At 38.7% G+C, this 24,521-nt stretch overlaps 1 protein-coding gene across 1 annotated transcript in view; it reads right to left on the bottom strand.

Annotated features, from left to right (window-relative positions):
• Positions 1-24,521, bottom strand: part of GPC6 (glypican 6) — a 774,776-nt gene that overhangs the window by 321,026 nt on the left and 429,229 nt on the right. The window contains exon 3 of the mRNA XM_054216702.1: positions 21,219-21,610. Within this exon, the coding sequence (XP_054072677.1) occupies positions 21,219-21,610 (392 nt within the window). The remainder of the gene's footprint in view (positions 1-21,218; positions 21,611-24,521) is intronic.

Here is a 24,521-nt window from a genome sequence, read left to right as displayed (position 1 = left end):
TTCACTTTAACAAGAGAAAAAGACATTTCTCCAAATTTAATATTCGTATTACATTTTATTTGTGGAGCTCATGGCCCTGACTTAGAAGAGTATTTGTGATGTCCTTAGTTTTGAATTAGTACCTCAAATTTAAAGCTGAGTATGTTTTTGGGTCTTTTGCCAGGCTAGGACCAATGTACAAAGTCAACATACTGAGATATGTTACCAACAGTAACAGAGCAGCAAATACAAGCACATGGAATGCTCATTAGACAGAGCAATAAAAGATGCTTCTGAATTTCATAGTCAGAGAAAAAGTTTATGAAGAAATTTTTCTGTTTCTTCCAAGCTAGAAGAATGTCTCAGACATCCACCTGAGATTCATAATACTATTTCGCATTGATTGTCATGCCTCTCTGTGTGTAATATATTGGTTCCTCCTATGAATCATAACATCATCAAGATCTCTTGTATACAAGTCCAATTTGCCAGGGGAAAAAAAAAAACCTTATAAAAAGAAATTTACATAGCCACTGCATACAAATAGGATTAGTGTACAGTTTAACAAGAACTGCATTCAAGAGGAGTCAACAGCATTTGCAAGATGTTTAACAGCCAGCATATGAAGTAATTCTGAGATGCAGCTGCATCTGGATCATTTTATAGTTTCTTTGTTCTTAACAGGATGCGCTCTCTCATATTACTATTTTATGTGCAGTTAGTCAGCCTTAGAGGTCTTGTAAACTCATGGTAACGGCATTCCCATCTATGCAGTGGATCAAGAAATGTAGGGAAAAATCTCATATCTCACTTTAAAAGATAAAATAATTGACACCTACAGCCCTTTCTGTGTGAGGACAGGGTGGAAAACACCATAAAGCCAAACTCTAATTTGTTTTAAAATGTTGCCAGAATTATTCATAGGCTTGCCGTCTCTCTTGGAGGAGCCGCTCAGTGTCCCAGACAGACATGGATTCATCATGATGGGAGCAGAGAAAGTTTAAGCTTGCCATTAGTGTGTGGAATAGGTACCCGCGCATAATATCACTCCCACACTGTGCTGGGAGCGTGGCCTCCTCCCTGCGATTAGCACCATCTCCACTCCCTGAAATAAAGGCCTGGAAAACTCGGCACACAGTGAATGCTAATTCTCAGAGCGAGTTCACCTTGTCAGCTTAGTAATGTGGGCTGACTTTATAAAACAAAGGGGCATAAACTCGGACACCTCTACCTACTGACATTCCAGTTATTTTCAGAAAATGCCGGTTCCACGCTATTTAAGGCTGAATTCTTATAACCTTACAATGGGCTGTGAGCAAAGTGCTGACAGCATATTCTTTCCCTCCTGTAAATTTGTCACTTGCTGGAACGCCCAAGGATTTCATACTGTTTGCGCTGCGTTTGTGAGAAACCTGCAGCTGGAGAGACTGCGCTCCAGAGACCCTCAGAGCGGCTGGACCAGAGCCGTGTTTCGGATACATCCTTCCACGAGGGGTTCTTGCGTACTTGCCCACCCTGCTGTGAGTTTTCTCAGCCCAGTTGGCAGCCAGCTTATTCTGTATCACTGCTCTGCCAGCAATTGCAGCACAAAGCCCAGATGAAACTTGATGCGCTGATCATGATAACACACTTTCCTGTGAAAGGAGGGAGAGATGCTGAAAACCAGCACTTAACATTCCCTTTTTTTTTTTTTTTTCCCTCCAGGATGCAAGCTTACTCCGCCCTGTTAGAAAAAAGGATTTTAGTTTGTGTATGAATGTGGAAGACACCGTTCACTCTACACAGTGGCAGAGGCACGCAATTGTGAATTAATCTGTGTCACTTAACCTCGAAGCCAGGGTTCAGTCCCCTATCTGTGTAGCTGGGGCTGACTGGCTAAAAGTACCCGGGAAAAGTGATAGGTAATTAAAATAGTCCAACAATATTGGAACAAATTGGGGGGGGGGGGGCAGTTCATCAGCCTGCTTAACAAGGCTGAGGCTGAGCCATATTTTTCATAATATAACTAAATGTGTGAGGCCAGTAATTTAAAACCAACCTTGACTTTCATATTTTCTAACAAATACCGTGTCACAGAAAAAAGAGACTTTGTCAGCTGCCCAGGGATAAATGCAAGTAGTATTTAGAAAAGGTCAAATAAAATTGCCCTAAAAACTGTGAGATAAATCAAAATTAATTTCCAGCCTGAGAATACAGTATGCAAAAATGTCATCATGTTATTAACATTCTAGCCAGCTTCATGCATCCAGTATCATATTTGTCTGGTAAGAAAAATCAAAGACCAATATTTTTCACTCTTCTTAGCACTATAAAGTGCTCAGAATTATGGGAGAATGAACTCAATTTTGTTCTTGCTTCTGGGTCTCCACAACTCCCCAGCACGAATGTCCCATCCGGCTGGAGACAGAACATAACTATGTAGGGCTCAGTGAAACCTTGTAAGAGCCAAACTGAGCCTATTTTAACATTCAGGTTTACTAATTCAAAGTTCCTTCTGTGGTTTTTTTTTTTTTAAAGAAATCTGTTAAAGGGGACTAAGTATGATAAAAAAATGTGTGAGGAAAAATTAATTCAAAATGGCTCCAGACATATTTTTTTCTGATGAAAATCAAGTTTTTAAGTGGTAGCTAAATTTGCCTGACATATGCTTTTTATTGCATTATTTTATTCCATTATTTGATTTCCTGATTAAGAAGGAATGGTCTGCACACATGACTATGGGAAAGATTCAGATCACTGATTTCTTTCCTATCTTTTGTTCTGAAAAGACAGTGGTATGAAACATTAACTTATTAACTCTGATAACAGCCTATTTTCACTACTGACCACAGACGACTTCTCAGAAGCATGGGTAAGATAAGACACCAAAGCAAACATGTTTAACATATTTTCTGATTTTTCAATTTAAAATATTCCTGAAAACTGCGTATCTCCATCTACTCGTAAAAGAGCACGGATATCTGTGCTGCAAATATTGTATGGAGAATTATTCTTCAATCTTGACTTATTTATGTGAAAGACAGCAGGCTGTGTGCAGTAGAGACTTCTGCATTTAGCAATAAAGAGAATAAAGACTTCACGCTTCTAGCCAACCCCAATGACTTGGAATCAGCTCTTGAACGTTAACAGCTGATATTCATTTGTGATCATTTTGCTGCAGAGGTTCCTGATTGTCTATGGATGGCAATATGCCCCTTGCAAGGTAATATGCCAGTTTTCTGGGACACAGCTGCCAGTCAACTGTGGGCTGAGGTGGGGAGAGTATATTGCACTTCCAAGGCCATTCCATCTGCACGAAGAGCAATGTTTTTTTGAGAGAGTGGCATAGCAGTGCCAAATGTCCAAGCCAAAATGAGCTACACGAACCACAGAAGAGAGGATGACGTGGTGGTTTCAGGCACTGGACTCTGCCAGAGAGAGGTTGAAGTGGTGTAGGTACCCTGGGCAGCCCATGAAGAACACAGGTGTCCAGGGTATGCAGCAAGAGTTAGTCCAAGCATATGCTGTGACTGATTATGGGATACTAGGCATAAAAAAAGCCACTTCAACAGGTACTTTATTCAGACCGTAGTCATATTTCCAGTTCCTGCTGGTCACGACTTTTTCTGCCAACCAAAGTTATGTATCCTTTTATGTACTTACATAACTTTTTATATAACTCTTTAAAGTTGTGTTTTAAAAACCTTCCCAGCAATACAAATTCTTAAGCTGTACGGACACGAATTGCATTCCCAGGATATTTAACACTCATGCTAATGTTATGCTTTTAATGTAAGTGCTACAGAGCCCTCTGTACTAATTGCAGGATGTTAGCCACGAACACACCAAAAGCCAGCAGTAAAAAGACAAATAAAATCTCAGCACCTCCAATGTGATCAACAAGTGGGGTACTGCAGTAATACTGCATAAACCCATGTCTTGAGCTTGATCCGTTTCATTACTTTTTTGCAACTGCTCCTCCAACATTGATATATGTTTTTTATATAATCTACACTGCTGATTGGAAGTAACTGAGCTCCTAGCCAATAAACCATCTAAATTTGGTGGAGTCAACAAGTTCTTTATTAAAAAAAAAAAAAAAAAGCTGCTTAATTTAGTAATCAATGTTTCAGTTATCTGGGACGTGGGGGAGAAACAAGGAGAATGTGACATACAGATCATGCTAAAAACAGAAAATACATTACCCAATGAGTTTCATGGCTAGAATCACATAGGCACTCTATGTCATAACCCCAATCAGTATATCTGATGAAATATCATTGCGAGTTGTATAGGTTAGGAGATTCAGGATGTTTTTCTAATGCTGATCAATTTCTGTTTATGTTGATGTTTTCATTATTCAATAGTGTTTGCACACCACAGTTTAAGAAATGATGTTTACCATTGACTTATTTACAGACCGTGTATTTTAATTGGGTAATTGTATGCCTGACTAGTTAGCCATTTATTTAGATCCTTTATTTAAAAGCAAAATTCTTCAGCTGCTGACCAACTAACAGCAGGTCCCTCACATAAATACCGCGATTAATTCATTTACAATTTACAAAATGGAGGGTTTCAAATACTCCTTCCAATACAGCAAAATTGGTCTACTTTTACTCAAACATATTCAATGATATATTTTCTTAATATTCAGTCAACTCTGCTAATGCATCAGAACACTGAACTGCATTAAAATGGTGTATTTGTTGCCTTTAAACCAGCTGATTTTTACAGAAAATCATTATCTTGGTCTGTTCTCCTTTCAGAAATAATTTCCGCAATGACTAACTAATAAATACTGAATAAAATGTCAATAACAATTGTATTTAAGTTATTTAATTAAGAGGGAGTAACTAAATGTAAGAATCCATGATAAAATCCTAACAATCTCTAACTTAATAGTTACAAAATACTATATTACATATTAATATAGACAGGCTGGGTTTTTTCCCACCTAATGTCACGCACGCGGACAAAAATCTAAAGGAAGAAAATAGAACTTTTAAGAGTTATTTTCTCCTCTACAACTGGTAAAGAAAGACACATCTTGAGGTCAATTGTTGCGATTAGGGATGGAACTGATTTCTGGAGATGTTTATCATTTTTCATTGCTTATTTAAGACAACTATGATAAATATACTCCAAACCTACATACCTTGGTTAACCTAAAGTTATGATCATCTGAAATTCTATTGAAGAAAGTAACATTCCCTTGCTTAATGAACCAGACTAGCTGAGCTAATCCAAGGGGGCTGCACGCTTGGAGAAATGTGATTCTGATAAAACCTCTATAAAAATAAATAAGTTAGTAAAGGTCAGCTTTCATCTATGATTCTTAACTTAGTTTAGTAAGGCTTCCGAGATGTTTTTCCTCTGACGAGAAATATACACTAAAACTTGTGCAAAGAGTAGAAAACTTGCATAAGAGAAACAGGAATGCAGGATTTTTATTCCTGTTAGGGAAACAAAGAAGTAAGAAATCTTTCAATTTGTGTAATTATCTCTAGCTCAGAAAGTAATTTTTGACACAACTTAAAGTTTTATTCTCTTGGCTGCATGGTTGAAACTCTTTTACTGGACTTGTGTATTATCAGACTGATAAAACTTTTTTAAAGTACTCTTAAGACCACCAGGTCATGAAGTAGGGTGACTGATAAAGGTGCAGAGAAGAGAGTATATGATCAAACAGCTCTTTTCCCCTCGCAGTATGGCCAGGCTAGTGTAGGCTGCTACTTCCAACTACAGCTCCCCTTTAAGCCTCGTGAAAGCGGGGCTGAAATTACGCAGCCTACCATCTCCACAGCTTCCTGAGGCAGAAGAGATTTCCCTCACAGTAAATCACTTTATACCTTTCTGACTACACCAGAATACAATTTATGGAACAATCTGAAGTCAATGCTCTCATTAGCTAAACCACATGCTTTGAGATGAGACCCATTAAAACGCTCAGGCACATCCCGAAAATGGCTGTTCATATTTACTGAGGCAGTAACTCCTTTGCCAGGTTCATTTCATGCTCTGTAACAAACAGGAAAATCCAGCAATCTATCAACTCTCAAAAAACCCCCCACAAAACTAAAACCAAAAAAAAAACCCCAAAAAACACCCCCCAAAAGCCCTAATGAAAATTATGGTCCCAGTGTAAAAAAAAAACCGCTCCCCTTCTCCAAATTAATAATATTCAAAGGCAAATCTACCTGGCTAAATGGAACCTAACTATTTGGGAACTACAAAATCTGAAGGCAGAACTGTATTGATATTCAAGTAACACATTTATCTGCACATTTTTTTTTTAGTGGGGATATTTGCTTTAAATAATCTGACACTCAGGAAAAAAACCTCTTTTACAAATAGCTCAGCGTTATTCTCCTGAATTTTCAGATCCTTTTTTTTCAGATCCCACCAGCAGCAAACCCTACCATTTGAATATTGACAGAAGCAGTTCTTGGATGCTTTACACCTGGTACCTGCCAATGTCTACTTCTGACCCACTCCACTTGTTTCCCCCCCCTTATTGCTCTCTGACCACCATTTCATTTGAGGTAACTGCTCAAAAACCCTCACCTTTGCCTCATGCCAAAAAATCAGGAAATACCTTTGACAGCAATCAGAGCAAAATTAGTTGTACTGGGATCTAGATTCCTATCTTGGGAAAAGAGTAAGTCAATAATATTAATGCTGACAAAAATTTAAACAGGCAGACTGAAATTTCTATAATCAGGCATTTCTTGTCTCAGAAGGTACTAACCGCCAGCTGTAAATTTCTTACCTAATACATTTGTAGTTATGTTGTAATGTCGCTAATTTAAAGGTTCTTTTCCTAATGATAGCTAAGAAAATCAAATTGCAATTCTAAGTATGCATAGCAGCTGAGCTCTATAAGCCATAGACTTCCTCTCCTCTTTTGTCCTGTCACCTGTTCTTTAATTTACGGGGTCTTCTTAGTCTAAAAATGAATAATCTACTTACACCTGGAGCACCAGACTAAAGAGGACATTTTCCATTTCAATTCAACAGCAGTCCCACTTTTTATAGTCTAACTTCAGGAAAATGAATTATGAAGCACCACATCTTACATATAAAGGAAATTAAGGTTGATTCTGTCTTATTTTAATCTTTATCCATCATCTGCAAAATTAGCTTCTGATCACTGGGATATTGTACATTAGGATGAATACAGGTTATACAAGCAGAAACTATAAGTGTGAGTTTAATTATTTTTTTTTTTTTTTTTGGTAAGAAATAACTAGTATAGATCTATATGGAGGCAAAAATTAACCTTCTGGGCTCACCATCACTATTCTTGACTTCTCTGTTGAAATCCTAACAATGATAAATAAATATCAAGTTTAAAAGCCATTTAAAAATGTGAACTAGAAGTTCATTTAAAAAAACCCCAAACATTCCAACAAAATGTACAGGTGTGTTTTCTGCAGTTGAGCAAAAAGGAAAGAATGTAAGACTTATTACAAATATTGTCAAGAACACTTCAGGTAATTCCCATCTTTGAGTGTAGAGGAAGTTTCATTAAGTTCATGGGATGTTCCCATTATCAGGCAGTTTTATCTTTGACTAGTTACAGGCTGGTCCATGCATTGAATGGCCACTCCTGGTTCTCTCTCTTCCCTCTCCTTTGCTGGAGAGAGACTGTCAGCTCTAGAACACAATTCAACATGCACAACGTGTGAATACCCCCTAGAGGTGCCTATTTTTCTCCAGGGATTGTAGAAAGAGCATCAGGTCACTCTATTTTTGACTTAGTTACTTCAGGAAAGTGCCTATCCTAGGCAATATAAATTTCTTGTTATTAAATATCAGTCTTGATCTTAGCTTCCAAGAACACCTTTCCTCTGCTTTTTCCACATCAAGCATTCTGCTTCTTAACAACTTCTCGACTCGTTGTTTAATATTCTCTGCACTGTAAGACCTTAACTTTTCTTGCTAATAAACACATTTCTAAGCATTTTCATCTGCCAAAACTTCCATTCTTCTTCTCGCGCCTGTCCATTTGCCACTTTCACATTAAACATAGCATTATATTTGAGTATCTTACAGCATTTAGGAAACATTTTACTTGTGAAGCTTTTTGGATCATGCTGCAAATACATGTAGGTAAAAGCATGTTAGTGAAAAATGGCTCCATTAGAGTGCATTTGTTTATTCTGACTGTTTTTAAAGGATGTCAACTTGACAGCATAGCAGATGCGAGTTCTTACTGATAAAAATGAGCAAGAAAAAGAAAAGCATTGCTTCAGCTTTCACCCAAAAAGAAAAAAAAACTAAAGCTACAAAAATTAAATCTACATAGTACAGAAAACCTAAAGAAATTTTCTGTACTTGTTGACTGAGTGCTTTCCTCTGTATTCGGATTGCCTTCAAAGATAATGGACCAAAGAGTGCTTTCTGTGATCTATGTACATACAGATCAACATTTCACGCAGCGCAATAAATATCCATTGGACGCTAACAACGCGTAGCTCTTACAATACCAAATAGCAAAATTTGTATGCTATTACCTGCAGTTAGATTGTGTGCCCATATGCATATACACTCTCTAGTCCTCTCTTTCTATTTGTATGCTGAAACGCAGGTGAGTGAGGCATGAACACAGGTGAGCGGGCCTCAACAGCCGTTAATTTGTGCAAAGGAAGACAGTCCAATTCACCTCTCATCTAACACACTGAGTTCTCCGAATACTTTCATTGCCATCATGGCACTCTGTGAATCTGTATGTGTGTCTGTGTGTGCACGCGTGTATGAATGAGTGTGAAGAGAGGACAAAAGAGAAACACGTTGAAATGGACCATCAGCTGGTTAAGCAGTAAGCTCATTCACTTTATGGAAATCTAATCTTTCCTTGATAAGTACTTACTCCTCCTACTAAGGAGCAATGCATGGTCATCAGGAAAAGAATTTTGATCGTGAAAAAAGAAAATAATTCAATACATTTAGTTAACACATTTCTTTCTTCCACCAATTGACAGTCCGTTCTATGTCATATCTTAGCCAGCAGTGAGAATACCTTAGTGTTTTACACACCCCACTGCGAAGGTCCTACCTCACTACATCAGCACTATTAATACAATATATCTGTCAAGGCTTATTAAAATTCTTTTTGATGTGTATCTTGGCTCATAAACCTCCACACTGTATTGATATTGCCTAAGGGAACGTCCTTGTAGCACTGAATCTCTGCAAATGGGATGGTAAAAGACAAATGTCCAAAACTTTAAAAAAGTTCAGTCTCTAGCAGAGCTTTCTCTTCCAACACCTCTTTTGAATAGTGTTTTTTGTTCTCAATCTATAGCTATTGTTCCAAAAATGGTTTATAGAACATTTTAACTCATAGAAAAAAACAACTTTCTTACAAATAAATAATTGATGGATTAAAAAAAAGATGTTGGATCTCAATCCATTTTCATAGATATACACTTTTCAGTGCTTTGTATACATGCTGTGCATGTACAGGTAGCCTCAGGTAGCAAAGAAACCCTGGCAGCCAGTTCACTCACTAGAGTGAGCAAAAATTTACCAAGTCAGTTGGAGAAATAAATTTTGTTCATTTCTTCTTCAGGTATGTAATCTCTTCTGCTTTGCTTTTTGTAATAAATTTCTACAGGGCACAGGAGTTGCCCTTAGGGACTGCAAACACTGTGCTCCCCAGTTTGGAACACGTGATGCTACACGCCTCAGAAATGTATTAAACTTTTACAGCATGTTTAAATTAAATCCCATGAGTGAAATTTTACTGATGATTTTATGTGAATTTAACTACATATACTGACAGCCTACAAACATTTTATCTATGTTAACTCATAGTGCTGTTCTTACGCCTTTAAATGGTCATTTCCTGATTGAAAATCTGTTATTCGACCCAAATTTCCTCAGCAATAAGTCTCCATCAGTAAGTTCTTCAGTCTCTTTGTAAAGGCCTTTGCCTTAATAAACTTCGTTTTCTACCTGATTTTATACAGATCTGAACAATCAGACCCTAATCAAGTTCAGATTGAAGTCAATAGCTAAGGTACTTTTTACTGATTCAAGAGGGAAAGTGGGAGGAGGGAGAGGGAGGCACAGACTGAATCTTAAATAGAGAATTGACTTTTATATATAAAAATGTGCGCTGTACTGATAGACTTTCATTCACAGTGCTTCAGTACTATGCTAAATCTGGAAGACATCTGGAAGAAGCAGTTTTGGGGAATCAGACTGAAAATAAGATATGGCCATAGGTTGGCTTCTTTGGGGTCAGGGTAAAAATAGGACAGTCAAAACATTTTGGGTTTACAATTTACCTCTCCTGCTCCCTGCCCCCTCTTTGTTTTTATTAATTTTCAATAAACTTTATTGTATAATTTATTTTTTCCACATTTTTGACACTTTTAAAATATTCCTGTAACTATATATACAAGACTGTAAAATAAAATGGAGGGAAAAGTATGGTAGTAGAGATTGGCAGCCAGCTTCCTCTGTTAGCTTTGGAGACTCCAGAGCATAAATTAATCTGCAAACATTCTTCACCCAAAATTTCAACTCTGATTTAAGTGAAAGCCTGAATTGCATTCGTTTCTAGTTGGTACATTCTGTCTTACTTTTGAATGCTGTATGCTACATACAATGAATTAGGTAACGGTAAAAAGTTGTATTGAATTAAGAGATTTCTTTAACCTCATACTTATGGCCAGGAAACATCCCGAGGGCTCACAGAAGAACTTCAGTTTCGAGGATCAGTGTGGAAGTTTCTGACGGCAGTTTTTCCTGGGGTTTGGTTTCTATATGATTTTCTTGAAAAGCAAGCATGCACTGTTCTTTACAAACAGATGTGTGATGATGAAAGATACACAGGTGCTTATCTCTCCTACAAAACTACATCTTACGCATGACAGGTAGGTTGCCAGGAGCTTTCTAAACATCTTTCGGTTCTGTCTTCCTATACTCTATGTGGTACCTGGTTATTCCCTTGAAGTTTACCTTAAGATCTCCAGGACTAAAGGCTGCAGTGTGACTTGAGCTGTCTTTATGCTGGATTTCAAGCTAACTGTTGAAATAGCCACCCCTTATCCAAAGAAATCGTCAGCGAAAATTCAAAACTAACACTTAGATTGGAAGAAAACTGATGTGTTTTTTTTTTTTCATTCAGACTATCTTTTGCACACTAGTGTACAAAATTAAATTGATGTTTCAAATAAGCAATGAATTCACTGGCACTCTAATACTGATATAACCAGGCAAAGCCAACAACAACAACAACAAAAGAAAAGATTTAGCACGAAGAAACTAGATGCATAAATGCCTCTAACAGTTCCCTATTCCACTGGGAAATAGGCAAGTACAAAGGCACTGCAGGCAGGTATAAAAAGAACATAGCGATCTGACAGGGGAAATTGCAAACATGGCAAGAGGATACCAGTTTTGTGTGTGGAGTTCACAAGGAGGAGTTTGTCATCTAATATGGGTTTGGTTTCCAGCATAGGAAGGGGGAATGTTAGGCACTGATGACAACATCTGTATGGGTGACAAATTAAGTCAGACTTGCTCTAACCTAATTCCCTGTTCCGTCAACACTGAAGACCATAGAGCTAAAAGAAGGCGGTGCTTGAGCTGAGGAGCTTTTCCTTATGCCTTTCCATGGCTCCTAGGCCTGAGCTGGTTTGAGTTCATACAGCTTAGATGCCACAGACCAAAGTCAGTCAATTATTGCATTCCCCAGACAGAGAAGACTAAGTGCTTAGATACACAGGTATTCACTGGCTTTGGGTCATGGCTGAATAAAAGGGTTCATAACAGCCGCCACAGCGTGCCACCACATTTCAGTGAGTGGCACTACCGTTGAGCCAGCAAATTGCTGAAGAGAAGAATGCAGTTTGTAATTTCTCTCTTTCTTGTCCTTAAACACTGAAGGCTACTTATGTGAAATGCAAATCCCTATCTTTGGTGGCTCAGGCTTCCCTCTACCAACTGGCTGCATAAAACCTCCATTTAAAATAGAACAATTAGATCAGGGTCTTCTGTTGTGGAGACAACGGCTGGTGCTTCGGCATAACAACTCTGCATGCAGAGCACTTACTCAGGAAATGTGAATTAAGTGTACTATCCCTCCTTAGCTTTGTCAGCTTGCCAGATATTGCCTTATACACATTCGCTTTTGGATCCACGGATAATGCCAACATATGGACGTGAATGAAAGTATCATGGATGAAAAGTACAAAAGGCAAGTGTAGATGTAATTCAATTCTGTTGCTTGGTGATACTGAAAATCACGTCAGCGGGGGGTGACGTGAGGAGTCTGTACATGCTTCCTGAACAAATCCAGTAATTTCTCCAGTGGTGCGTTCATGCAAAATTGACAAACATTCTGAAATCAAAGACCAGAAGTCAAACTTGCACAGTGCCAGGACAGAACCTGAACTTCAAAACATTTCTGTCAGTTTTAAAAGAAAACACATTTTCAAGAATGGGGAAGTTGTTTGCAGGCTAAAACTGTGCTGAGTTGTTGGGGAAAGGCAAAATCTTGTATACCAGCTGCCAAAGGATGGCAAACCATTATGAAGGATAAGCAGGCAGGCACTTCTAGATTAAAATCCTCTCTGTATAAGCTTAGTTTCTGCTCTTGGCCATGTAATGGTGACAGATGTGTGTAGCTGAGGTCAACTAAACCTTCCTGATCTTATTCAAAACTCTACTTTTCCTCTGTTTTGTCTGATACACTTAGTTTTTACTCAAGAAATGAATTCTTCCTAAGGACAAAAAAAAAAAAAAAAGGGACAAAGAAGAAAGAGCAATGATAACCTTAGAGGTGGACTGAAGAAAAATGACATTTTCTCTTCAGAAAAGATTATGGAAAAAACTCAGCAAGCTTGTGGCAAAAAAAAAAAAAAATCTACAAAAAGAATCAGACACTGGAGGATGGGGATAAGTTTAAAATTTTACAGATGACCAGAACTGTTGTTTTCCTGACAATGAAATGCTTCATTTTGTATTCCTATGTTCATACTATCTTTCTTTTTTTTTGAGATATATTTTGAAATGCAAGACTTCAGCAGACAATGAAGCCAACAGTCACTGACCTCTGAATAACTAAGAATTGAACTTAGATCCACATCGTTGATTTCAGATTTCATTATTCTAAAGTCTCAAAGAAATTTGACTTTTTCAATGTGTTGCTGATGACTTTGTTGACTATAAGGCTTAAGCAGATATGCATTTAAATTCCAGTATTTCTGATGAGTTTTAAGTAAATCAGATATTTCCTTGACTAATGTTTTCTGTAGAAACCTGAAGGCAGAAGAACCTATTAGTTTTTGTGCTTCTGGCTCACATGAGAATAAAATTAATTGCTTTTATCAAATAGTGATTGGAAAACAGTGCTTCCATAGGCTGCCTTCAAAAAAGGATGAAGACAATCTGTAAAAAGAGTAATTCTAAAAAGTCAGCAATGTTGCAAGATGCTATAGATCTCCTTGCATTGCTTAACCTTCAGACTTTTTAATCTCCTTCTTATTTCCGTTTGATTCTTCTGAATTTTCTTTTACTCCCCTGTGCTAAAACAGCACAAATGTAAAACCTGCTGTAAGATTAATTACAGAGAAGGTCTAAATCTAAGAGGGTCAGCAAGCTCCTAGGTGAGCTATGCTTCTTCACTGTTATTTTTATCATGACTTGGCTGTGTATCATGACATGCATTAGGATACATCCTTTGTTCCAGGAATTCCTCTGAAAAAGTTCTACATTTTCTCTTTACATAGATTCTGCAGGTTCCATTTCAACATCTTTTATAGGTCAGAAATACAACTGGTATGAAAACTTCATAGGACTGTGTGTAAAATGTGCTTTTCAGCAATCCTAAAGAAAACCTTGATTTGAATAATTATTTTTCTAATGTCTCATGACAGTGTTTAATAACATTATTAAACTAAAACACTTTCATTTTGGCACTTAATATATAGGTAGAACTCTCATGTAAAGTTGAACTAAAGGGTATTTTCTGTGCCATAGGCATTTTAAAAAAAGCATGTACTGAGCAAAAGTACTATAATGAGAAGATCTTTGCATATGAATGGTACAAAGAATCCAGGAAGAGACGACTACTGCAAATTTTGTGATACGAAGTGGTACAGAGTAGGAACAAACCAGACTGGTAGACCTGCTTAAGGGATATTGAATAAGATTGTATGTCTTTCTGAGCAGTACGACTCAGTTAAACTTGGGTTATTAAGGTCAGCACAAAGCTAGCTGAATGAAATTTAAGGACCTAAGAAATGGAGAGGCCGGGCTGGATTATATCTGACAATTCTAATAGACAGGACACGGACCACAGCTTTTGCAGACCTCCTACCTCCATTTTCCTTTTGTTGGAGGCACTGTTTCATTTTAGGCCTTTTCTCCTGAGCTACTCTTCCGGGACATTTGATGATCCAGTGCACACAAAGTGGAAAACAGATCAGTGCACCTGCAGTAAGTCTGGGATATCTGGAAGGCATCTGATCTATTTTCCCGTGAAATGTCTGCAAATTAACTGGATCAGTTGATGTCCCTTTTCTTTCCAAGAAAGGAGGAAAGATTTCACGCATAGCTGGAGAACCCCAATTCAAAGGATACTTCCCACAAAGCACTCCAGTGTAGATACCCCTTGCTCTTGCTTCTATGCCAAAGACATCTCTGAGCCTTGAACTGGATGGATAATCCCTGGACTCCCTGGCTCAGGAACACCAAGGGACAAGAAGAGGAAAAAAGAATGTGGCCCATGCATGGCAAGGTATGATCCAGTTCTTGGAGAGATATATTAATTCAATTAAAACTCAAAGAACAAATGATTGAAAAAACCTTAGAACAATAGACACAGAAGCGACCACAAAAGCTATGCTTACTCAGCTGGGCTGTTCCTAAACTAACAATTTGAACTAAGGATTAAAGTTTACTGAACCATAGTCCTTTTTAGATCTCCTTTCCCTCTGTGACTTTAACAAGCCAAATCTCTTCAGCCAATGAAGTTAAAATACACAGGTCACGTAGCTCTTTATCTGTCACACCCTGCAAATCACATTTTCCAGCATTAAAGTACTATTCGTTTTGGCTTTTAATTACCTGACTTATCAGCATGTCATATTTCTCCCCCCCTCCCTGCAATAATTACATTCTGAATCAGTGTGACATTCAATATTGACCTTTATTTATGGCTCTCACAAACTGTTTATTTATAAACCATGAAAAGTAGCGTTTGTAAGAATATTGATTCAGCGTATTAGAAAAGCAATGGCCTGGCATTCTCTGAGTAGAAGTAATCACAGGCAATTACTAGAGACTGCTTTTCACTACTAATCTTGGGTTTAACCTTATAATTGTATTACTGAATTTGTTTCACTTTGCCCATATATCATCAGGTTCCTAATAAGAAGTCTGATATTAACATAATTTAATAATATTCAGGGGAAGAATGGTTTTAATTGGTTTAAAAAGAGGGAGACTTATAGCCTATGCCACGCAATGAGAAAAGTATTGTAACAGCCTTTTTTATTTTGCAATAAATGATAATTAATATTTAAATACATTAATGAAATAAGTTCTTAGTGTCCGGGTGACGAATCTTTGATGTTTATGCCACTAACAAAATCACTAACTGCTCCTAATGATGCCCCTGAGCTAAGCTTCACTTTACTCCTGGTATAAAATCCACTTTCATTGCCGGTAGCATGAATTTGCAAGTGTGAAAGGCAAAATCAAACTAAGAAAAATTTTTCTTGTCCTTATCCCAGTATATAATGGGAAGAAAGTCGTCAAATTCAGAATCTTAGAATCATAGAATGGTTTGGGTTAGAAGGGACCCCAAACATCATCTAGTTCTATCCCCACTGCCATAGGCGGGGACACCTCCCACTGGAAAAAAAAACTCTCACAAACCAGCCAAACTTAGAGAAAAGCGAAACTAGCAAACAATAACTAAAAACACAGATCTCTGTGAATAAAAGTACTCCGCGCTCACTCGCTGTTCCTGGTCAGCCAGATTCAGTGCAAGAACCAATGAAGATGTAACTGTCTGCCTGGGATTAAATTAGAGCTCCGAGCAGCAGTAGGGTAATGACAGCTGGCTAACGACTGTGCTTTTGGGTAGGACCGACCAGTCATAGTTCATTATTTATTTTTTTCTGCGAAACTCATACGTTCTCAATGTGAATTCACCCAGGTTAAAGCATGAAATCGGCACAAGTCAGGCTTGAGAAGCTATGCTCATGAAACATAAAAAAAAAAAAAATGCTTTTTTTTTTTCTCTTGTTTTCTGTAAGTTTCAATGAAAAGTATATGGAAAGAAAATGTTTCCAGGAAAAATTTTCTTTGGGTGGAACGCTATCCCGATGGGATAACACCCTGTTAGTGAAACAGTGCTGCCTGTACCAACTAGTATGGTATTCTTGGCAAATTTTGGTTCCAGTTAGGGATTTAAACTGCTTTTTGAAATATCCTTAGTTTCAGTCATAATCTTTTCTTGGGAACTAGTTCTATTTTCTACATTCCGTGTTTGGTACAGAACTGTTCCTTATTTAATGAAAAAAAATCTCCAGAACAATTCAGAAATATTTCCAGTGGTTTCTCCAGTTTAACCTTAAATACAAGATCACAGCTGTTCAGGAAGTTTGGTTTTGTGTTTTTGTTTTCTTTTGTTATTTCTCCAGGAATAAGTTGAGAAAAAAATAAATAAAGACATTTAAAAACATTGACATTTAAATATGTTATATTTTTATGGGGGAAAGGAAAAGAATAGCAAATTTTCCCCCACAAAATGTTAACATAGTAGAAAAGCCTATTGTACAGGCTTTTAGGATCTGAAAAATTAGTAAAAAAACAGGTGGTAGAAACACCTGTCCATAAACATCTACTAGCTATAGGTTAAGAAAGTATACTGGGTGAGAAGCTCTGCTCCTGTACTGACCTTTAAACTACTGGGCACTGAGGTAAAAATCAGCTAAACAGACCTTTGCTGTGCCAAAAATGGCAGTTCTTATGTTATATATTGAATATTACATACCGAAGCTGTGTCAGGGGAAGTTCAGATGGGACATTAGGAAAAGGTTCTTCACTGAGGGTGGTTGGTCACTGGAACAGGCTCCCCAGGGAAGTGGTCACAGCAGCAAGCCGGTCAGAGTTTGAGGAGCGTCTCGTCAACGCTCTTAGTCATATGGTTTAGTTTTAGGTAGTCCTGCGAGGAGCAGGGAGTTGGACTCGATGATCCTTATGGATCCCTTCCAACTTGAGATAGTCTATGACTCTATGATTCTTCTATATTAATGAATAAATAGTTTTCATTTTCTCACTTTAAGAAAGACTGTAATTACATTTTGTTCATACGCCTACGCAGTTTTGTAAAGCATATACAGAATTTAGCGAGCTGAAGTCTACTCAAGCCAGTGGAAATACACTGCATTGAGTGGAGATTTAACAAGCCCTTAGCAAACACAGACTGACAAATTTTTAATGCGTTCGTATGAGAAATAAAATTATTTTAAAATCTCTGAAAATTAAAAAAGTGTAATTGGACTTTAAGATTATGAAAACACTGTTCAGCTAAAACTACACAACTTCATGTAGATCGAACCAACTATTGAAATATAATATTAGAAAAATTAGAAAAATTACAAAAAAAGACATGTCCTAACTGCCTTCCCTCCCTATTTATCTAAATGGGATTTATCCAAATTATAATCTCACTGACATAAGCAACGAGCAAAATACTATTGTACGACGGAAATATTTATGGTATGTGTTGCCTATTTTGAGTGTGCTTGAGTGTGTACTTTGTTGGAAAAAGAGGGGAGTACAGCTCTTTTGCAAGGAATACACTGACCGCATCATTTTCAGTCAGTACGAACATTGCACCCTCTCTGAAGAGAAATCTTCAGAAAGGGTGTGCCCCTGACGTTAGATAGGGAACAAATCCTTCTGAGTGTGTGACCCACCAACTCCTTTACAGAAATGGGGCAGAAGAGGCTGAGAAAGTGAATTAAAGGCCCAAAGGAGATGTTGGTACCAAATTTCTCATTAATAAATCTCTTTCTCGTGGTGTTTAAGGTGTAGGCTCAACTTTTTGCTACATGAGTGGCCTTTGACAGCGGCAGGTCAGTGAGATAATGGGTCCACAAATAGAAAGCAAAAAATCTTTTTAGCTTGTGATGTTGCAGATAGGAGATGCCCCCCTGTTCCCAGCCAGTGCAGACAATGGACAAAGATTTCTGTAAAAGAACTGCAACAGGTCTTCTTTCCATTTTCTCTTTTTTTCATTTCTGCTGACTTACCCAGATGTGGCATTCTTATCACAGAATCTCTCAATATTAAGAGTACAATGAAAATGAAATCCATGATGAATCTGGATGACTTCCAAAACAGCAACAAAAAATATTTACCTGCCTCCTTTTTGGTTGCAAAGTTATGTGCTAACTCTAAGGAATGGTTGCAGTCTTTTAAAATGATGTTTAAAGAAAAGGGTTTGTCATTTTCTACAGTAGATAGACCAGCATAACAATCCACAGTAATGATACGATCACGAAAACTTGGATCTCAGAGTAATCACAGCCTTTCCACAGGATACTTATTAATCTTGAACATTTGGCGTCTCTTGGGGTTCTTCACATCTGCCTCACCAGGCTGCAGATGACACAAAGTCCCTAAAACCAGCAATCGTTTTTGCTGTGGGTACGAATTTAGCCACTGAGATTTTCATACCAAAGTCAGTCTTGCAATCAAAGCATACTCTACATTTAAGTAAAATTGTTCATTTCATTAATCTTTTAATAGGATCATAGGATAATTTGAGTTGGAAGGGTGCTCAGGTAATCCCCAGTCCACCCTGCTTCAGCTCTGAACTCAGACTAGCATGACCTGGTCATCTCAAAGGGCTCTGTACAACCAGGACCGCCATGGATGGAGCCTGTGCAGGCTCTCTGCGCAACCAATCCACTGCTTGGTCGTCCTTATGGTGAAGGTTCTCCTTAAATCTAGTCTGAACTGTTTCAGCTCATGCCCATTACATCTCACCGTGCCCCGCTGTGAGGAGATTTGCTGCATCTCCTCAATGACCTCCCTACAGGCACCAGGAGCTGCTGCTAGGTGCTCCTGAAGTCACCTTTTCTCCAGGCTGAACAAGCCCCAGTCCCACAGTCTCTTCTCACAGGGCAAGTACTCCTGTACCACGCTGCTGGCCTCCATTGAACTCACTTCAATTTGCCTATGTCTTTCTTGTGTGGGAAGGTCCCAAACCTGAACACGGTGTTTTAGATGTAGTCTAATAGCATGTCACTATTTACGTATATATAAAGCAAAGAAACTGTGCTATACCTTGCACCAACCACCAAGCACTTTTAAAGATTTTAAAGTGTTGCCTTCATGTTAAAAGAAAAAAAACAGAAGTGTTATTGAGCTATTGTTATCATCTTCAAGTGACACTACAAAAAGGCTCATTTTATGATTACCGAGCTAGTAGTTCTCATTATAGGATCATAGGATCATTTAGTGATCTTGTGGTAAGCCCTATTCTTGAAGGGGCTTATGTGCCGAAAACCCAGCAGGTGAGAAGAAAACATTTCACAGGTATGTGAGAGGGGAGACACCTGCACATTCTGTACATTCATGGACATGCACAGGGAAAGCGACGTCTCAGCAGACAATTCATACCTTAATCTGTTCGGGATTCACAAATTACTATCTGTTACATGAATTACATAACGTACTCCCTGCAGTCTGATCCAGTCGATGCAATGAGACCTAATGCATCAGTGACATCAGAGCTCAGCATTTTCACTTGAAACCTGACTCACGGGGACATCACCGCTCTTCAGAGGAAATTTGGGGCGGCAGATATACGCGTTCTGCACACTCGAGGGTTAAACAGCTGTATCTGCCCCCAACCAGACTAGGAGGGCTGGCATTTCATGGCAACGCCCTGTCACTGTTCAGAAAGGACTGCAAGAATTGACAGTGCCAGAAAAAAAGAGAAGGCAACCTGGTAGACCAGGAAGGCACTTAGGAGGAAGAGACCTTGCTTTTAGCTGGGTAACCAGGATTGTGTATTACATTCACTGACTTTTAAGCGCAAAATGACCCTTTCCTCCCATGCAGTCTTCTAGGCATAAAATCAGGCTCTTTCTTGTTGACTATCTCCCTGGCTTCATGGCTTCTGAATTCGTAATTGCAAAATATCACATGATAGGCGATAAGAAAGGTTTGGACGCTGCATCTTGTCATGTGCTTGAATTGCAGTCTACTGTGCATTGTATCAGCTGTACCTCTACCTCACCTTCTGGCTGTGGTTTAAATGAAGGGAGAGAGACAGTCCTCTTAATGAAGAGGAATGGCTTAAGCAAGGGGCAAGCATCAAAATCAAGCATACCCTTAATGTCCAGAATATCGAGTATTGGGGCATTTCACAGTGGATCTCACTAGAGCGCTTCAGAATTCAGAATGTAGTTAAGGTCCAAATACACTACAGACCAGGACTGAGAAACAGCCAGATCAGAGGACAAGTATCTAGTTGGAACAGAAATTCAGAAAAGTACACCTGAGTTTGAAATAGTGTATAAGGGAAAGTCATTCAGGCACATTTCTAGTACCCAGATGGCTTATTTTTGTGTGTGTTTGGTTTTGGTTTTGGTTTGTTGTTTTTTTTCTTACATAGCTTTAATTACGTGCAGCCCTCAAGGATAAGAATTGTCATAAATATTTTCGTAGATAAATAATTTAAACTAAAATAAATGCGAGTCAAACCATCCTTTGGGAAAGCTCGGGCTCCAGAGGTGTCACTATTCATCTATTTTCTCATCAAAAGCGTGACTAGACATTTCTAACAAAACCCTTCACCCAGTTGCATGATGAATGAATGCTGTGAAGGCTGTACTGCCCTAACGAAGAGCAGTGTAAATTTCCTTGAAACATTTAAATTCTGATCATAATCATCATCTTTTATATATGTAGCCAGTTTTGAAGTACTAATGACAATCACTACCATGCTACAACATTGATGTATATCGGTATTTCATTGTGTCCTAAGCAAAGAGAAATGCTTTCCAGTCAGTATCGACTGAGTATCTCCAGAAGGAACTAAAAACAACTGTTGCCCCTATTTATAATCTTAGGATGGGTATACCGGTAGACACAAAAAACAACCAACCAAACAAGCCCCCTCCCAGCATATTAAAAAAGGCACAATCAGATTTCGATTGCCTAGAAAGTTTGAAAGAAATTCAAGCTTAAAAAAACCCCTGGTTTTAGATTACCTTGGATACTCTGTTTGCAACCTCTCTGCCTACTGTCAGCCCCTGAACAAAGGTCCGTGCTGCAATGAACGCTCTAGTCACTTGAACCTTCAGCTTCCTGGGTACATCTCCAAATGGCTTCAGCTGGTCTGTGTACTTGCTTACACACTCCAAGTAGTCCTCCGTGAAATGGTACTGGGGGTTTATGAGCTGGAACATCCGCTCCAGCAGCCGAGCCCAGAAATCGTTCAGCATTTCCTCCAAGTTCACGTTGCCTCCTGTGTAATACCGCTTCAGCTCTGTGAAGAGGTCCTGGAACACCTCCGAGTTCTGCATGTACAGCATGCCATACGTCCGGACAAACATGTCGTTTAAGGATCTTTCTGCGTTCTCCAGAAGTTCTCGGAAAAATTCTGCAGGGAAAACAAGCAGCTGTTAATGGATATATTAGTAGGGTATGAAGGGTTTTCTGATTGCATTCCTATGTTACCATTAGTAAAGCTTGTCTTAATATGTTGTTACCCCAGCGCTGTACTAGTGAAATTCATCTATTTGTATAGGAAATAGCTTTATTTAGAGGTAAGAAAAAATAGAGTATAACCTGAATTCCACAACAAGGTAGAAAGATGTAGGACCTATAAAGCTGAACATGAAAAACCCATTTAAAAGAACTTCAGTGAGGGTAGTTCCACTTCTTCATGTACTATTTGAACACAGCAATCCCTATCCTTTGCAATAGCCTCCATAGCCGGCATACTAAATCTTCTGAGCTAAAAGTAGTTATTAATATGATGATTTAACTGAAAATTTAACGATTTTAGAATAGCTAGATAATGATAAGTTCCATTTGGCTGAAGTTTTTAAAATGTAGAAGAACACCATGGAAATAAATCTGAAAACTTGTTTGCAAATATCTTTGAAGAGAACTTGAAAGAGATCTGAGTGGAAATGAGCAGATTCCCTCATAAAAGTATTGCATGTCTAATACTAAGAAAATGTTAGCATTTTCAATAATTTCCTACTCCACTGAAGAACAGTACTAGAAACCCTCCACCAGTCACGTCACAGCCAGCCTATTAATGCCAGTTTGTGCTAGTTGTTGGTTTTGAAACACCAGACCTTATGCTTTTTTGAAAGGATTAAAATAAAAAAATTCTTCTAAGATTGGGGCCTACAAGAAAGATGGAGAGGGACTTTTTATAAGGGCATGTAGTGATAGGACGAGGTAATGGCTTCAAACCAGAAAAGGGTAGATTTAGGTTAGATAGCAGGAAGAAATTTCTCACTTTGAGAGTGGTGATACACTGGAACAGTTTGCACAGAGAAGCTGTCAATGTCCCAACCCTGGAAGTGTTCAAGACCAGGCTGGATGGGGCTTTGAGCAGCCTGGTCTAGTGGGAGGTGTCCCTGCCCATGGCAGGGGGGTGGAACTAGATGGTCTTTAAGGTCCCTTCCAACTCAAACCATTCTATGGTTTCAGACTTACTGTTTCTGTGCCTTTATCTACCCAGACCCAAACCATGACCTATTTGTAATTTTGGCTTGTGGAATTTGTTCTTACTGGAAAACGAGCGCAGTGGAAACACGTAATCATCTCTTCTGTTAAGATCCTTTAACTCCCATATGATGCTTATATTTTCTCAAGATATTCACTGAGCATGTACAGTATTTCTTTAAACACAGCTGACAAAAGCAGGCATAGCTTCTCATGGTTTTTAGAAGATCCCATCTTCCTACAGAGTCCACTTGCCAATCTTCTTAAACCTCCTTTGGAAAAGAGTTCAATGACTACTGTGGCCTGTAAATGGGGCATTGCAGACAGCAAGGCGGAGATGGCAACACCTTTGGCAAAACGCGTATATTTGCTGCGATTAAACGATTTGCACTGATGCAGCAATCATCACGCAGCCAGCTCTGGGATACCATATTCTAAATATGTGGTCATTGCCCATAGACGCATCTGCGTGTGCTAACTGCAGGGACCTGCTGCCTTCCTACAGTCTTGGCTAACGCTATAATGGGCACGCTCTTTTAACATAGGGCCCTGCTGTGGCTACAGTGACTCATAAAAATGCAGAATCACTGCAATGCTAAAGACAGGATGGCAACTAAGACTATGTAAGAAAAAATCTACACCAAATTTGAGGATTCGCAACTGTGATCAGCTCAAAGCAGGATCCACTGAACACTGTGGATCGGTCTACAAGGACTCAGTAATAAAGAGCCTCTTCTTTTTGGCAGAAATTGTGCAGAGCTAGAGTCTTTGATCTCCCAGATAACTGCAAAGGGGTTGTAATGAAAATGTATACACAGAACACCGAGAACATACTCGCTACATCAAAGCACTTATTAAGGGGAAAATATATTCTAACAAACGCACCAAAGTCTAAACTGTCATTAAAACCACAGTTCTTCATATGGAATAAATTCCATCTGGAAAAGAATATGCTTTTGACAATTAGCTTATGTAGGGAAAAGCAAAAAAAACCACAACACAACACCCACAACCAAAAATAAACCCTTGTTATTCTTTGTTGCCAAATAGAGTAACTTTGTGTCCGCAGCGCACAGTCTTCTCTGTTGTTTCTCCAAATCATCCACTAATTCTGACAAAGCGGTTTTAGAAAAAAAGCAAAACAAAGCTGTTGTTCACCCCTAACCATGACCTGGTGGTATCCTTGATGTCTGAATCATCCTGATTACTATTTTATACGCTCAGCATTTCTTCTTCTAAGAATTGATGTATACTGGCTGTACTGCTGAATACATCTAGCTCTCTAGGCACACAATCTAGGAAGGCAAAACAATGGCAGGGAACTTGGGGCTCAAATTAAAATCTGTTTTAAGGCTGAAGCCAGGCTTTCAGACCGGTGCAATTGGGAATGACAACTGGGAAAGACAATCATGAAAGCAGTGAATCCAGGCCCTGGATTCTTCTTCCCATAAGGCTCTGTATGCTGGGGGGCTGCTGTAAGCAATTCACGTGCTGGCTCCTCCCAATCCATAGCTATACTGGGAATCCCACTGTTTATCTTAAAAGATCATGCCAGTCACAGCAAAGCATAGCCGAGTCTGCTGACAGAATCTCGTCTGAGATTGCTAGACTATTATTCCTTTGTGCGGAGGTATTACGTAGCAATCTCACAGCCAATTTGTTGGAAGCTAACAAAACTTTTCAGGGAGGGGTAGACATTTATGCCGTGCTGGTACAGCATCTGGCACCATGTGGTCCATGCTGGTCGCAACCTTTAGTTATACTGCGGTACAAACACTATCAGTAACTTCACAAGCTTAAATTTCATGCTAGTCCAAACGTGACATCAT

The sequence above is a fragment of the Rissa tridactyla genome, chromosome 1 (assembly GCF_028500815.1).
Source record: "Rissa tridactyla isolate bRisTri1 chromosome 1, bRisTri1.patW.cur.20221130, whole genome shotgun sequence".
In the NCBI taxonomy this organism is placed as follows: domain Eukaryota; kingdom Metazoa; phylum Chordata; class Aves; order Charadriiformes; family Laridae; genus Rissa; species Rissa tridactyla.
This window is presented reverse-complemented; position numbering and strand designations above follow the sequence as displayed.